General features: G+C 45.3%; 2 protein-coding genes across 3 annotated transcripts; both read right to left on the bottom strand.

Annotated features, from left to right (window-relative positions):
* Positions 1–1,570: 1,570 nt before the first annotated feature.
* CTSS (cathepsin S) lies at positions 1,571–6,591 on the bottom strand. 2 transcript variants are annotated; one of them, XM_087705022.1, is made up of 9 exons: positions 6,447–6,591; positions 5,305–5,437; positions 5,070–5,192; positions 4,636–4,788; positions 4,329–4,553; positions 3,287–3,452; positions 3,018–3,123; positions 2,344–2,442; positions 1,571–2,228 (listed from the first exon to the last, which is right to left on the bottom strand). In XM_087705022.1, coding segments are annotated over exons 1-9 (1,014 nt in total). In that variant the 5' UTR covers positions 6,455–6,591; the 3' UTR covers positions 1,571–2,227. The 2 variants fall into 2 exon arrangements, with proteins under 2 accessions (XP_087561148.1, XP_013918617.2); XM_014063142.2 differs by having other exon boundaries at positions 1,571–2,442.
* Positions 6,592–9,837: 3,246 nt separating this feature from the next.
* On the bottom strand, positions 9,838–14,794 carry CTSK (cathepsin K). The gene is made up of 7 exons (XM_087705021.1): positions 14,290–14,794; positions 13,632–13,754; positions 12,624–12,779; positions 11,792–12,010; positions 11,264–11,429; positions 10,830–10,935; positions 9,838–10,205 (listed from the first exon to the last, which is right to left on the bottom strand). The coding sequence occupies exons 1-7, from the start codon at positions 14,425–14,427 to the stop codon at positions 10,106–10,108; spliced, it is 1,008 nt and encodes a 335-aa protein (XP_087561147.1). The 5' UTR covers positions 14,428–14,794; the 3' UTR covers positions 9,838–10,105.
* Positions 14,795–16,893: the final 2,099 nt, after the last annotated feature.

The following is a 16,893-nucleotide window of genomic DNA, read 5'->3' as shown; positions in this document are numbered from 1 at the left end:
GGAGCAATTATGCCTCCCTGGAAGGATTTATTGTTGTGAAGATGCCACAGTTTCCCAAAGTATGGAGAATTGCAAAGTATGGAGAATTGTCCTCCATCTCCCCACACTCCCACCAGACCTCAAAGTAGCTGCCCTATTGGGAAAAAGCCAGCTGGGGGTTGATGCTGAGTGCATCTCCCAGACACCCCCCCTGGCTGTCCTCCATTTTTTGCTGCCCTTCCATTCCTAAGAGAAAAAAGAAAGCTTGGCCCCCTGAGGGGGGGAACCAAGGCTAGTCTTCGCCATCTTGTTCCACCACAAAGGTTCGAGATGGCGATCAAGGGCCAGTGGATGCGAAGGGGGCCAGGACCAGCTATTCCCCTCACAGCCAGAAATCATGGAGAGAAGAAATTGGATTGCCCTGGTGGGAGGCATCTGGAGCCCCCCATGGCACAATCTAGAAACACTGCTGTGAGGAACAGGACATTTAACACCTATTATTGTGTGTTTTCTTTTAAAAAAGGACATTGGGAAAGGGGAGAAAAGGCCCACCCTGAGGGGAGAAAATGGCCGCCTCGGGCTGCTCCCTCCCTCAAACATGAGGCGCCTTTTTCACCTTTCCCGCCTTTTTCCCCCTCAGGCAGCCCAACGGTTGGCCCCTCCCCCTGGCCTTTTCCCGCCTTTTTTTCAAAGCAGGCGCGGCTGCTGATTGGAGCCCTGCCCCATGACGTCATGCTGCAGGATGACATCACCTGCCTATGATGTCATGTATCCCCATTGAGGATTTTCTTCTAAATTGGAATCTCCTCGTTTTTATATAAATATGATATACAGATTAGAGATAGAGAATCTGGTGGTGGCTTAAACATGCCTTATTTATAATTATTTATGTATCCCCATTGAGGATTTTCTTCTAACTTGGAATCTCCTCGTTTTTATATAAACATGATATACAGATTAGAGATAGAGAATCTGGTGGTGGCTTAAACATCTCTTTCGAATTATTTATTATTATTATTATTATTTAAAGATTGCCAGCATTTAGAGTCCTCCGGGATTGGGAGGCCTGTAAATTTAATAAATAGAAATAGAATAGCATTTATATTTAATACACGTCTGTCTTTATTAGTTAAACTCACATAGTTTCCTGTGTCATATACATGACTTTTTAAATGTAATTGTTTAAGGGCGGTTTTTAAAAGCATCCTTAAAAACCAGAAGGCGTCACTTTGGCCAGCTGTTCCTTTCTGGATGGGATGGGACTACAAAGCCCATCTCCATCCCATGTCAGCATGTTCAATGGACGGAGAAGGATGGGTTGTTGAACGCCCACCTTTTCCCAGGTCAAGGGGGGGGAGGACGGGGGGGGGAGAATAATGCTGCGACTACAATACCCATTATTCATGGTGGTGGATAATGGTTAATGCGCCGTCATTTTTCAGGGAGAGGGTAGAATGATGCTTTTTTTTTTTCTAGTATTCTCTATCTGTTTTTCTTCTTTTCTTTGGTCAAAGGGACAAGACACCAACATTAAACCACCATGCAATCAACGAAGCAACTGGGTTATCACATCACACTAAGCCACGATTCCTTGAACATGCGTTGCCTTTAATAATCTTTAATAGAGGCCAAGGTTAAATACATTTCGAGTTATATTTCAGCCAGGTTCAGAAAAGATCCAGCATACATTGCAAGAAGAAGAAGAAAAATCTCCATTGCTGGAGGTTTTTTTTAAATAAAGATTGCTCCGGGATAATATAAGGTCTCCTGCCTTGGGCAGCGGGTTAGACTAAATGATCTCCAAGGTCCCTTCCAATCCTAAGATTCCATGTTGATACTGTTGTATTCCATGCAGTGGCTCCAAGCAGTGAAAATGTTCTTTTCTTCCTTGTGTTAAATGAGTCCCAAGTTCAACTTTGTATGCATTTGATTCTTTCCAGGTGAGAAACCGTCTTGCAAATGGCCGAAACTTTAAAGAAGATTTTGCTTTACACTCCTGAATGCAGATTCTGGACGCCATCCCGTTTTTCAGGTGGCCCGAAATGGAAATCCCTGTCAATTTATCCTGCGCTCTTTGCTTGTTCAAAGCAGATTGGTAGACATTACCTGATTAACTGATTTAAGCTTGGCAGTGCCCCAGGGATCGTTAGAAAATTCCAAACTAAACCCAGATAATCCCTCGTGTGGGCTGCTTGCCTTAGATCTACCAGGTGGAGCCGGATGGAAGATCTGGGTTTTGGCAATCAATCGCTCTTTCCAAATGCAATAGTTTTATATATATATTTATATATATAAATATATAAATTTATGTTATTTATTTTTTATTTATCAGCACAAATAAAAATGCAAAATTTAGATGCCATCTAAATGATCGGATACGAGCAGTAACTGGCGATTCCGCAGCGATTCCCTTGATTTCTGGCAATTTTAATATAGCCTTCATGGCCAAAATTGATTCCCCAGCTGTTGGAATAAGAAGAGGGAAATAATGAACATATGCTTTAAGAATGACCTCTCTTAAGTAAGGAGTCTAAAATGAGGAGGCAGCGTGGTGGGTTGGGAATGCCACTGATATTCCTTAAATTATATGGGATTTATTTGGCGTCTGAAAAGTTAGATGCTTTGATTGACAAGGGGCAAAAATAATCAAGAGGCAAGTGGTGGCTCCTTGCAAGCTGCATCCCCACAACATGCTAAGAGAGGATTCTATTTAATAATTTGGGCCTCTTTTTCTGCTTGGGAAGCTCTTAATATGGCTTATAAATCAAGGGATTTGCAAAATTATCCGCCACTTCAGTCCGTTTATAATCCGTTTTTCCTTGCACAAAAATGGATCATGCATAATCTCCTTCCTCCACCTTTGCAAAACGACAGAAGCTACTAAATCTTCAACTGTCCCTCAATTAAGTCCTAGGGCGGGATGCTTGTTTGTAGAAAAGAAGGCTGCGTTTATATTTAAGACCAAAGCATCTTAAAATAACTTATGCGCAGTCGTTAATCCTGGTTTAACCCCTGAAACTGGCCAAGGGCTGGCATACCTGTTCTTCACAAGCCAGTAATCCATGCCATTCTCCTTTCCGTATCCAACCACGAGGACGGCATGGTTCAAATGCTGACTGGTGCATTTGGCATCATTATAAACTCCTATTTGGGGGGGGGGGGAAAGAGTTGGAATCACTTGTAAATGTTTATCGACAACCCAGGATCCTAAACTCACAAAACTGAATCTTATTCATTTTACAGATCAACGTAAATGCGGACAAGTTTCCTCTCCGTGTTTGTGGGTGTGTGAATGCTAAGACCTCACCTTGCTTATAGAGAAAGAATGTTGGCTGGTTTGCGTTGATGGCCACCGAGACTGGTCCAATGTTGGCTACAGCATCCTTCAGGTAAGTCTCGTTTCCAGATGGAAGCAAGGTATATTTCGAACAGGTAGCAGCCCTCGCAGCGGGATTATAGCGACATAGCCCATCCTGCAGGAAGCAGGTAAAAGTTCAAGCTTGTTTTCCTCAACGAGTAAACCCACATATTTGTGCCCGTTCAACCCCAGTTGCTTTTCCCTCTGGCTTATTTCTTAAACAACTATCATTTCGTTGGCTTTTAAAACCCCAACCTCCTTCAGGTTTGCAGGTGAGGCCAACACCTTTTGGGAGGTGCTAAAATTTATAGCTTGGGACCAAACCCAATCTCAGTGACTGGAAAACATAAATGCATATTGCATTGGGTGTCTTGCAAAAAAACCCCGAGATTTTAATTAAAGTAAAATAAATGGGTCTGGAATCGCGACAAGCATTACCCCACCTCAGTTTGGTCAGCAAAAGCGTGATGAGGGATAAACAGTTTTTGAAAAGCATGCTATTTTTATAAGGATTGAGAAAATATGACGTGAACGAGACAAAAAAATATCTCTTTTAAAATGGAGCAGTCACTCTGAATTATTCCTTTCCTTTTTCTTAAAAGTTGGATGGTGAGACAGAAGCCCAAATGGGATCTTAGGGCACAAGCCTATAAATTAAGTTTGGAGCAAGTAGCAAGGGCTTATTTATGCTGCTATGCGTAGGATTGCAACCTCCGCCGAGGAAGTCAGGGAAATGATTAAATGTGCCAGCTTTAATTACAACATCTGCCACGATTTGCAAACCATCAAGGAAGGAGACCAAAGAGAGACAGAATTTAAACCAGGATTGTCCAACCTTGGAAACTTTAAGATTCTGTGGACTTCAACTCCCTGAATTCCCAGCATGGCTGGCTGGGGAATTCTAGGAATTGAAGTCCACAGATCTTAAAATTGGACACCTCGATTTAGAGCATGTTTGCAAGCAATTTTCTGCAACAATAGCTATACAAACCTTGGCCTTATATGGATAGGAATCCTCGGAGTTGATTCCTTTATTATCTATGATATACTGGAAAGCAGCAGGCATGTAACCTCCGTTACAGCCGTGGTTCCCGTAGAGATTGGAGCAATCGACCAGATTCTGCGAGCTAAGCGACACCAGTTTCCCGGTCTTGCGTTTTAACTGAGCTTCCAGGGCCCCCACCGCGCTGAAGGCCCAGCAAGCGCCGCACGAATACTGAAAGACAGAGATGGACAGAATCAGTGGCACCAAAAGTATCCCGGACAGACCGATGGATGTTTGAAAGTCCTCCTCTCACCTGGTCTTTAACACTCGTGACGTATCCTTTGTCCCTCCAGTCTATGGACTCAGGGATCCAGGTGCCTACGATGGATTTGTGCGACGTGGAATTTCGGTTCCACCAGGATGGGATTTTCAAGCCGGTCAGGAGCAACGACACTTCTTTGCTGGTCTGTGGAAAGATCAGAAATGCATTTAGCCAAAAGAAGGAATAACAGAATAGCAGAATAAGAGAATGGCAGAATAACAGAATAGTAAAAAAAGCAAACTAAAAGAGTTGGGAGGAAGCTTGGAGGTCTCTTACTCCAACCCCCTTGCTCCCTAAAAAAAAAATTCAACCCTCTGTACTCTTTAATCTTCACCAAGAGTCTTGGTGAAGATTAAAGTTTAGTCTTAATACGCGTAGTTACCAAGCCCATTTAAACATCCCTTAAATAAATCATCAGAGCTAACCATATCTCCTAAGTTATTCATGCCAAGTTCGTAAGAATGCAGGCCCAGTGAATATTCGAGATTGTGCAGTGTGATAAATTGAATGTTCTTTTCCCACGTCATTCGGCGCGGCTCTTCCTGATTCTGGGGATTAAATCAGAAGTCACAATTAGCCGACAAGAAGACCTTGCTTATAAAAAGAATTGTGCACTCCTTTTTATTTTTAACTGCAGGAGCTACTGCTGAGCGCTCTTACCGTATTTTGGTAGTCTTTGCCATATTTCTTCATCCATAACTCCCAGTATTTGTCCAGCTTGGGGTCCCTGCGCCACTGGGGTGCAGACGCGACAATGACGCAAAAGGCCATCAGCCAAACGTGTATCTCCATCCTGTTGAGATGTAGGATGATAAACTCAAACTATCTGTGATCACTCTGATTTTTTTTTTAAGTCAGAGCATGGCAGATAAACTATTGTTTAACTCTCTTTGCTCAATTACCAGCAAGTCAAGGGGGAAGCTGAAGTTGAAGATTATTTATGCTTGTAAGATCATTTCTTTGCACAATGCAGCAGTGGCGTTCAGTCAAAAGTTTGTAAAATCTTGAAGCCACAACACCTAATGTCCGTTGAGACATTGTGCAATCTCCCAACACCACTTGGATAAATCTACTCCTAAATACACTTTAACAAACGCAGGGTACCCTCAAAGGAATCTCGCTTTGCTTCTTACAAAGAAATACTGAAATCCAGCAGGCAAAAATATTGCCGTACTTTTAATCACACCACTGAGTTTGCTCACAATACAAGGAAGATAAAGCACTATTTTATTTGTTTGTTAAGAAAATTTGTACTGCCTCCCAACTCATGGTGACTCCAGGCGGCTTCCAAAATTAAAGCAAGCAATAAGTTGAACGCTCACAGGAAGTTGGAGACATTAAAAATATTTTAATGATGCGAAAAGTTTCTTACCCACCCCATCTCTGTCAAGTCTGACGTGAAATTGGAGGATATCGGCTTTGAATTAGGCTGCTTGGAAAACATGCAAAGAATCAAGGCGATAGATCACCTTTGCACCTCCGGTTTCTTAAACCTGACACACACCTTTGAGAATTGAGACCCGGCTCATATTTAATTTTTGCTAAAACAAATACACTCAAATCAGGAAGAAAGTAATTAACCCATCTTGGCTGTACGACGTTCCTGTCAGATCCAGGTCTTGTAGGAAATTCCTCTTTTCCTTCCTTGCTAGATATGAACCCCGATGAAAATATGCCCAGCGTTATCCCAGAGATCCAAAGCTAAAAGCCAACGTTCTTACCGATCTCCTTCGACGGGAAAACAAACTTTCTCGCCCTGCTCAGATAAAGTGTTGCAAGGAAGAGGATGCCCTTCTACCTACCTGAACATCTTTCAGCTGGCAGACTTTTCCAAATCGTACTCATCCAATGTCTGACACCCCCCCCCCCACCTCTCAGATTTATTTATTTATTTTGCTAACTCCGTCGCCGAACACAGCCGCTCTCCCCCAAGCAACAGCCGCCCAATGTCGGTGCCAACAGAGGAGACAATCAATTTATTACCCTGGTCACATGAGCCTGGCTGCACCAAACAAGGAAATGGACTGTGATTTTCACTTTCAGTCAAACCAAAAATGATACGAGTCTTCCCTGTTTTCGCTCGCTGGGTTTTACCAGGTTTTTTTGCTCATCCGTAAAGGGGATGAAGCTTGGAATGGCGCCAGGTGAGCTTGAGATTTTGCCCACAAAGACCAGGGTGATCAGCTTGCACTTGTTGAAAAGTCTGGCTGCCCATGGGTGAACATGGACACACACACCATGTTCCCTTCTCTGGGTCTCCTCATTGCCTGCGGAGCATGACCTTGGTATGAGGTGTGGACTTCAACTTAGAAGAGACCCATCCCAGCTAGCCCTAAAGATAAGGGACTGGAGGTTGAAATGCAGGAAGAACGGTTGCAAGGATTGGGTATGTCTAGTTTAATGAAAGGAAGGACATCATAGAACTGTTCCAACATCTCCCCACAGAAGAGGGGGTCAACCTATTCTCCAAAGCATCTGACGGCAGAACAAGAAGCAACAGATGGAAACTTATCAAGGAGAGAAGCAACCTAGAATTAAGGAGAATTTTCCTGGCAGTGAGAACAATTGGTCACTTCTAGCTTGCTTCAAAGGCTTTCCCTGTTGCAATGGATGGCTGTGAATGTTGGAGCATAAGGAAGGCTGAAGCGCCAAAGAATGGAGGCCTTTGAACTCTGGTGCTGGAGAAGAAGACTCCTGCATTGAGTCCCTTGGGCTGCAAGGCCATCCAACCGGTCAGTCCTAGAGGAGATAAACCCTGGCTGCTCTTTAGAAGGCCAGATCCTGAAGAGGAAACTCAAAGACTTTGGCCACCTAATGAGAAGGAAGGAAGCCAAAGAATGGAGGCCTTTTAACTCTGGTGCTGGAGAAGAAGACTCCTGCATTGAGTCCCTTGGACTGCAAGGCCATCCAACCGGTCAGTCCTAGAGGAGATCCACCCTGGATGCTCTTTAGAAGGCCAGATCCTGAAGAGGAAACTCAAAGGCTTTGGCCACCTCATGAGAAGGAAGAAGGACTCCCTGGAGAAGAGCCTCATGCTGGGAAGGATGGAGGGCAAAAGAAGAAGGGGACGGCAGAGAAGGTGGTGGCTGGATGGAGTCACCGAAGCAGCCGGCGTGAGCTTCAATGGACTCCAGAGGATGGGAGAGGACAGGAAGGCCTGGAGGAGTGCCGTCCATGGGGGTCGGGATGGTTCGGACATTACTTCGCAACTAACAACAAAGCTTGCTTCCAGAGGTTGTGGGTCACTGGAGGTTTTTAAGAAGAGACTGGACAACCATTTAACAACGGTATAAGGTTTCCTGATTGAGCAGGGTGTTGGATTAGAAGACCCCCCCAAGTTCCCTTCCAAGACAATTATTCTGGATATTATTATTTTTCATTACTTTCTGGGCTCGGATCCCATGTTGGTAAGTCACAGCTTACCTCTGTGTGTGTGTGGTGGTGGTAAACCTAACCCTTCACAATTTATTGGGTCAAGTGCCCTGCCATGCAGAACCTAAGCCCATATGCAATTGAGCCTTAGTTGCCAGGGTGTGACAGTGCGGCCCACTTCGACCCAAGAGGCTTGTTGTTGTGAGGTCAGGAGAACTGTTTGTCGAGTACACCTTGCTTTCAGCACAATTGAAGCAGGAGCTACAAAGCTACAACCTCCGGCCCGCTCTTGGGTCAAAGAAACTCATGGCTAACTCAGTCAAGGAGACCCGAGACAATAGCAATAGCAGTTAGACTTATATACCGCTTCATAGGGCTTTCAGGCCTCTCTAAGCGGTTTACAGAGAGTCAGCATATATTGCCCCCAACAACAATCCGGGTCCTCATTTTACCCACCTCGGAAGGATGGAAGGCTGAGTCAACCCTGAGCCTGGTGGGATTTGAACAGCCGAACTGCTGAACTGCAGTCAGCTGAAGTAGCCTGCAGTGCTGCATTTAACCACTGCGCCACCTTGGAACGCAATTTACTCCAGGCCTTTGTGCACAAGGGTGTGAGTGTGTGTGTCAGTGAAAATGCACAAACTTCCCCTTTTTTTCAGAGATGCAGCTGGTAACTACCAAAAGGAACAGAAAGGAGGAAGAGAATTTGCAACCTGACCTTCCCTCCAGCTGCAAAACCTCAAACCAAGGGGGGGACCATGCTTTCCTCCGGAGAACAGCTTGTCAGGATGCACAAATGCTCCATTTAAGAATACCCTCCTTGGATCAGGTGTTTTTATTAGTCACGTAGGGATTTGAGGGGTGGGGGAGAGAGGAAGAAAGCTTAAGCAAAAATATCTTATTTTAGTGACCTATCACACACAAATGCTCTTTTTTTAAAAAACACCTGGGTAGCTTTTTCATTTTTACCGGTTTGGTGGGGGGGGGGGGGGAAGGGGATTCGTTTATCCATTTCCTCATTTGGATGCTTGCAAGAATAATGCACTCAGTCGGAGAAAAGCGTCCCGGTTTGCACAATTGGGGTGTAAACGCCCATGTTTCTTAGGCACCAACTTTTCCTTCTCCGTGTCACAACTTCCAAAGTCCATTTGGGAAAACAGGATTTCTCTTTTCCTTGCTAATAGGAGTGTGACACCCCCCCCCCCAACACTGGTTTCCTTTGCAGATAACCCAGCTTCCAGGAATTCAGTGGCATTCGATACCCCAGTTCTACACACACACATACACACAAACACACACAATCCAGTTGTGCTAAGAGGCTGTCTCTGCACAACCAGTCCAATTTGCAGCAGTAAATTTCTGCGCAATGGTGAACTGAAAGAACACAACTTAAGGCAGGGCTGGTCCAAACTTATCGACTTTTTAAAACTTTTAAAACTCCCAGAATTCCCCATGTGGCTGGAGTTGAAGTCCACAAGTCTTAAAAGTTGCCAAGACTGGAAACAGCCCTAAGGATTCTTCTGTCAGTCCCTCTTCAAATTCTCGATGAAAAGAGTCGACAATACACCGAAAGAGTCCTAATGGGAGTGGGCGGCATACAAAATTTTATTAAACTCAAACCTAAACTCCCTCCCTCTCACATCAAACCCTCCCAGGTTTTATTTATTTATGTGTTTATTTAATTTAGAAAATTCGTAGCCCCCCTCCCCGCTCACTCTCGGTGACTCTGTGCGGCTTACAAAAATGATTTGCTTAATTTTACTTTTTTTTTTTTTAAGCAGTTCTTACTTCAGAAGCCAAGAAAACACTTCCAGACCAAGGTTTTCCATTTGGGTTTTTCTATTTGAAAAGTTATGCCTCCGAGAAAGACAGGCTCTCCAGCTCTTTGCAAAGGAAAAAAAAAATGCAGCAACAATTTATTTTTTTTTTTTAAAAACCCGGAAGGTTAAATCTTTTTAATGCACTCTCAGCACTGCTTATGAAGCCAAATGGGTCCCCTTATGTATCAGTGTCCCTCTCATCGGCTCTGGAATCCAGCCGTCGGCCAAGGAAGGACCAGGATCTGCCACCAGGATTTGGCCACCGTTGCTCACATCTTTGGGAAGCTGGCTAAGTTGGCAATTCCACAGGCGTTGTCCATATTCCTGGCCATGAAGATGTAGCCTTTGTCACCCCAGTCTTCCCCCCAACTGTGGATGGAAAGGAAAATAAAGGTAAGAATTCAACATCTCCAACAGTTCCTCCATTTGCTCATCCAGCTTCGTGGTGGTAGGTGACATTTGGATTATTATGAAGTGTTTATTTGTGACCAGAGCTAGTTTTTCCAGTACATTTTTCTTCCTTAATTTGAGGTTGTTGTTGTTGTTGTTGTTATTATTATTGCAACAACATATTTTCAGTGACTTTTTCAGGCTGATGTTCCCACCAGTTTGTTGCTGTTTTAATATTACAATTTTTGCACAAACTCCAATGGATCATTTGTGCTACTGAATTTTGCCTCAATTTATAATCAGTCTGTGCGATTTTTTTTTACAGCAGCTGAGTATGTGATCAACAGTTTCATCGGCTTCTTTGCAAAGTCTGCATTTGGCATCATCAGAGGATTTTTCCGATTTTGGCCTTAATGGCATTTGTGCGGATGGCTTGTTCTTGCGCAAATGCCATTAACAAGCTATCCGCACAAATTATCATTATTTAAACATATAGCATAAGTTGCATTATGCTTTTTTCGGTGGTTACCTACACCAAAATTCAGGGTTTGGTGCCCCAGAAGATATTTTATCAGATAAAATGGGAGGTGAGTTGAGCAATACCTGTTTTTCACAATCCAGTGCTTGGTGCCCTTTTGAGTCCCATAACCCACCGCCAGGACAGCGTGATTGATGTTACCGGCATTGCAGTTTTCATCGTAATACACCCCTGAGAAAATTAGAAAGAGAAAACCTTCAATTCTGGAAAAACCAACTTCCGTTTTACAGCTGGATCCTGAGCGTATTCTCTTTATGTCTCAGGATGGGTGAAAATGAATTAAATGAATTAAAGTAACGAATTAAACAGCATTGAATTAAACAGCAACGAATTAAAGTCCACAGAAGGATGGGGAAGGTTTTGGGGTGCAATCTATGGAAATCGCTCCGCTGATTCAAGAGAAGGAGACCCCCCCAAAGTGACTTCCCGTGTTCCAGGTGGGCAGGATGGCTTCCCTACGTCGCCCCAGCCTCGACAACCGACTTCTTTTCTGACTCACCTCGGCTGTAGAACTGGAAGGAAGACAAGCTGGCATCGATGCCCACCGCAACTGGGCCGATCCGGGCTACGGCCCTTTTCAGAGCCCGCTCGTTGCCTTCCGGGATCTCTCTGAAACCGCGGCACTTGGCAGCCTTACCGGTGGGATTATACATGCAATTTTCATCCTACGGAGAAGGTGGAAAGGCAGATTTCCATGTCGGAGCTTCTTTCCTTTATAGTCAAATCCTTTCAAGGCTGAGTCCATTGTTCCCTCTCCTCACCCTCCAAGCTCTGTCCAGTTCCTCAAATCCCCCACCATTTAATTAACTGAGATGACCGTTGGCATGTGGACGGCTCCCCCATTGTTTTTCCAATTTGCCACAATGGAAACCAAATTGCCACCGGCATTTTAATGGCTCTGTATTTTCTCCATTCTGGCGGCACAAAATTATTTAGGGTATTTTATCTGTGGCCGCGAGACATCTTGGGGAGCCTCCCCTCTCCGCCTGAAAGGCAATTCTGGTTGAAACAGGAGGCAGGTGCCTACCTGGCCGATGTAGGGATAAGAGACGTCCGAATCGATTCCCCGGTTCTCCTTCACGTACTCAAAGGCGTTGGTCATGTAGCCCCCACCGCAGCCGCTGTTGCTGGTGACGCAGTCCACGAGATTTTGGGGGCTCAGATTAAGCACTTTGCCCGTCTTCTTCTTCAGCTGCCCCTCCAGAGCGCCCACCGAGCTGAATGCCCAGCAGGAACCACACTGGCCCTGCCAAGGGAGGAGAAGAAACCCTGAATCTTTACACAGCTGTGTGTCTGCGTGTATCAGGTTTATTTTATTTTCCACCAGCACCCTTGGATTACTGGTCTGCAGTCAAGCAAAAACCTCTTTTTGAGAAGCCGGTGGAATATTATTCTTTCAACCTCTAGGAATAAACAATTTTAAATATCTCAGAATTGGCTCTCCGCCCCTCATCGAACCCCTGGCCCTCTTTCTCGCTTTCCTTGTCTAAGCTGCTCACTCTATTTAGAAGTTTATTTTTTTTATTTAACTCCAGTTCTACTCGGGGTATTTCATGCTGCAATTCTGTCCGCCCTTGGGTCCTTTTCCTCCCCATCATTCCTGTGAGGAACAGGGGAAAGTCTAATGGATCTCTTGGCCGCCAAAAGGGAAATCAGATTCCGATTTTAACTCCTTAGGAAGCCAACTTCGGCGAGAGCAGAGATGGAAGCTGTATCAGTGGTCCAACCCACAAATGAAGCTGTATCAACGGTCCAATCCCAAAAGGATGAGACACACCAGGGAACAGCCAGACAAGAGATGCAACTCGAGCTCCATCGAACAAGCATCAGCCCATGAAAAGGAACCAGTGGGGCTTTACCTGGTTTTTGACTGGGGTTACGTAGCCCTTTTTCCGGTAATCGACAGAATCTGGGACTTTTTTCTCCCAGTCAGGAATGTAAAGAGTCTCGTTATTTTGGGTACGGGACGGAGGGACTTTAAGCCCCATCATCTTCTGAACGACTTCCTCGCTGGTCTGCAGACGGGGAAAAAGAGGAAGAGAAAGAAAGGGGAAGATGGCTAAGCGGAATACGGGATGCTCATCATCTCCCCTGATAAAGTCCAGTTCACAATGGCTTTTACGCCCGAGACCACAAACGACCTTCTCCAAATTCTTTCCTAAGCCTCCATAGAGCCCCCCATCATCCCCAGCCCACTGGAAGGCCACCAGAGAAGAGCACCCCACGTCTGAATTCCTAAAACGATGCAAAGGTCTAGAATTGTGGTTGTCCCTTTAATGGACTAGGGGGTTGGACTAGAAGACCTCCAAGGTTCCCTTTCAACAATCTTGATGCGTTTTCTACGGTCGAAAGATCAGGGGGATGTAGCAAGGAGCACATTTTTCTGAGAGAGAAAGAGAACATGCAAATGAAGAGGCCGAAACCTATAAGAGAGTATAATTACGTGCACCAAAGGCCGAATGGAAAATATCGTTTTAATGCGCCATGTGAGTCACAGCTTGAGCATCGATGCCAAATTAGAACAAGTGCATGTTGGGGAAAAAGGTAAGGCATTTGCTTCAAAATTAGCTCAGGCATCGCAACCAGTAAATAGGGGAATTCTGTGGATTTTCCACATCAACGAATTGCGCTGAATTACACAGCCATTCTCACTTCGGGTTTGAGCCGAGAGGTAATTTGCCCAGAGACAGTTTGGTACATCTGTCAACCTGGTTTCTTTAGCGCGGAGAGAGAACCGCAATGAAAATTATTATTTTTCCAGCTAGCACAAGGGCGCAATTTTAAATCCACATCATCATCATCATCATCCTCATTCAGCAATCGTCCCATTTTTTCAATGATTAAACCGAGGAACCGTGGCATCTTACCATGTCCCCCAGATGGTTCATGGCCAGCTCAAAGGTGTGTCTTCCCAGGGAGAATTCCAAATTATGGGTGTTGATGTATTTCAGGTTCTTCTCCCAGATGACCCTTCGGGGAACTTCTTCCATCTGTTAAAAGATGCCCAGGCGAAAAGTTAAGATTCGAAAGACGCAGCCAACATCCACGTGGCAAAATGGGGTTTTATTTCGCTGACTCCAGAACGTGTGCAACGCTTTTCAGAGGCAGAAAAATACAAGCCTGGGAAACAGGTTTGATCTATGGAGGGAGAATTGGATAAGACTTCGCAGAAGAGAGTCCTGTCTTCCTTCACCTGACAGGTAAACAAGTCTTACTCACATGGGATCCCCTGAGGTTTCAAACAGGAGCATCTTCCCCAGGCCAGCAAGAGGACGCTAAAAAGTTTTGCCTGGATTTTTTTTTGGCCCGCAGCGTGCATTATATCCTTTAGACTAAAAGGGAATTAAGAGCCTAGTCCTCATCATCTTGAATTAAAAGACATTAGACCTGGATTATAAATTTAAGTCTGTTCAAGCTCATCTCTGAAGGCTGCCCTCCGCTGGCACAAAGAAGCCGTCGGCACAGCTGGATTGTATTTGGTGCAATGGGATTTCATGCCCAGCCTGGCAGTTTCCGGGCCCTTACCTTGCCATTATAATCTTTCCGGTGAATTTTCTTCCAAAGCTCCCACTGAGAATCCAGCGTTGTGTCCAGAGAAAACTCCATAGCTACCACATTTGCCACAGGCAGCAGCGTGGCTAACAGAAGGACGAGTGGCCGCATTCTGGGACGATCAAACAGGACACGGACACACACACAAGCTCAAAGATTGTGCCAAAGAGGTTTTAATGGACAAGCCCCAAGGATACGGTTCCCATTCGAAATCTCTCCCCAATCTTCTCTCCCCCTCCTTTCTTCCAAAAGGAAACCCACAGCTGGTTCCTATTAGGGACACACTTCGCCATTTTCAGCAAAAAAGAGGAGCCGAAGAGAAACTTATAACTTCAAAATTAGAAGTTAAAAAATGAAGCCGTTTTCCTCCTAATTTATCTGGTGGGCAAGCAGAGGGCCAAGGCGACTTGTTTCCTGAACTTAAGAATTAAATAGCTCCTCCCGCCTCACCCTTCCTTTGAAGTTGGAAAATTGTTTTCCAGTGTCACGTGGAAGTTTTGTTTTTTCCCCCCCATCTTCCCCCCTAAAAAGCATTGGCAAAACAGATCGGCGCTCAAAAGGCCTCTGGATACAAATAAAAGAGATAAACTAAGAATGGAGAAACTCTTGTTCAGGGGCATCAAACTCTACGCCTCTTTTTCCGGTTGTTTAAAAGTTTGGCAACTTTGGCAGCTGGGCGGCCACACCGAAGGCGAAGGAGGAAAAGCAGATGACTTTGTGCCTGAAGTGGTGTCCCCAGAGGATCCAGCAAGGATCCCCGTCAGGCTGAGAGAGCGAGAACACTGGATCCCTCTTCCCAGCTCCCTTGTGGCTTGCATTGGAAGGGCTGCAAGGAAGTTTCCTCACTCCACCCACCCTCGAGAAAGCCCCCATACCTGGAATCCATGCTCTTTTCGGCTTACCTGTCCCAGAAATCACTTCTTTCCTCAGCAGAAATGAGAGTCAAAGGCCAGCTCTGGTGCAAGAGAGGATCTCCCTGGGGTCAGCCACTCGGAATAGGAAGAATCTCAGTTGCCCGATTTGTTTTTATGGGGATACAGCTGGGGGGGGGGGGGGAAGAGTCTAGCCGACAATGGAAAATCTGCAGCACTGATCTCGTGCGACTTATGCTCCAATCGGCCGGGTGAGCAAGGCGGTGAGTGAGGCAGACATCCTGTGCAGAAACCGGGAAGGGGCGGAGGGGGGGGGGGAGAGGGTTTTTTTGGGGGGGAGGAGGAGGGCTCAGCTGCCTCACATGATCCCCCCTGGCTAAAAAATCACCCCAGGGGATTTTGATGTGCAGAGAGGAACCAGCTAACCTCCCTTCCCCTTGGGAGAGTTGGCCGGAGGCTTCTTCCCCGTTACAAAACAGGTTGTGGGAGCCTGTGGCCGTTACACAAAAAACGTGGAAAGAAGATTCGAACAAATAAAAGAATGAAGGCATTTTAAAAAAAAAAATCCTTTTCCCAAGCTTGCAAGACCGTCTGGCGAAGGGGCAGGATTTTTTGAAATCGGGTCTCTCACTCACAGCTTTTGTGGCTCAGCTGCCCAGCCAAAGCGAACAAATCCTGATTTTAGGAACAATTTTTGAGTTAGCCTGGAGTAAGGAAGGAGAAAGCGAGCCAATTCTCACCCAAATAGGAAGGAGTTTACTTTCATTTCTCTCCTAAAGCTTTGCTGTGCTTTTGAAACGTCCATTCTCATGCTCTGGAAGATGCTTCAAGGCCGGATCTGATCTCAATAATTTCCTCCTTTAATTTCCTCCTTATTGCATGGGAGGATCCAGTTTTTCCTTCTCCATCTACAAGTGATCAGTAAAACACTCTTCCCCCTTCCAGTCCATGCGCCAATCTCAAATCAATCGCCTTCTTCAGGGCGCTAAATAAACACCGAAACTTTCTCTTGTTTGGAATGCAGGTTTTTATTCAGGAAAGCCCAGAAATGGCTGGGATTCCCCCGCCCCTCCATTGCCCAGATTTCAAACCAGATTAATCTTAACCATCTCAAGTGCCGAGAAGCGGAAGGACAGGAGAGTTCTGTTCAGTTTCGCTTGCAGAAATCTTGTTATTTCTCATTATTTTTCTCCCGGAAAAATAAAAAGGCTGGGAAGAAAATTCCCAACCAAGACAGAAGGGGATTCACAAACTCCTGACGACATCCAACCTTGGGACCAAAAGCCATTTCATTTCTTGCCAAGTTGAGAAGAAAGCTGGTTGCGGTTGGTTCCCTTGTGCCCGTTTTAGAAACTCACGCGATTGGCGTGAATTGGCGGCGTGACACGCCAGGTGCAGGACAAAAATGCAGAAGCGATTCAAGGGGGCCCGGCTTCAGTTTGCCAACAAGATCTCAAAATAAACCTGCAAAACCACAAGGCAGATGCCAAGCCTCGCTGTGTTATTAATTTAGGTGTCATTGTCACCGTTTCGACAGAAGGCATGATGATGTGGCTTTGCTGGCCTTTTCGGCTGTTGTCTTACCTGTCTTGGTCAGGATTTGGGGTCTAAGATGTTAAGGAATAAAGCGAAGGCATTCAAGAACATTAAGATCATGTTCTTGGCTTCTAACTGCCAACTGATGATGGGAGACCTGATTGACAGT

This window comes from Thamnophis sirtalis, unplaced genomic scaffold, assembly GCF_051295495.1.
Source record: "Thamnophis sirtalis isolate CommonGarterSnake01/CBP01778 unplaced genomic scaffold, rThaSir2_p1.2 scaffold_2, whole genome shotgun sequence".
NCBI lineage: Eukaryota > Metazoa > Chordata > Lepidosauria > Squamata > Natricidae > Thamnophis > Thamnophis sirtalis.
Note: the sequence above shows the minus strand (reverse complement) of the source record. Positions and strands in the feature narration are given on the sequence as shown.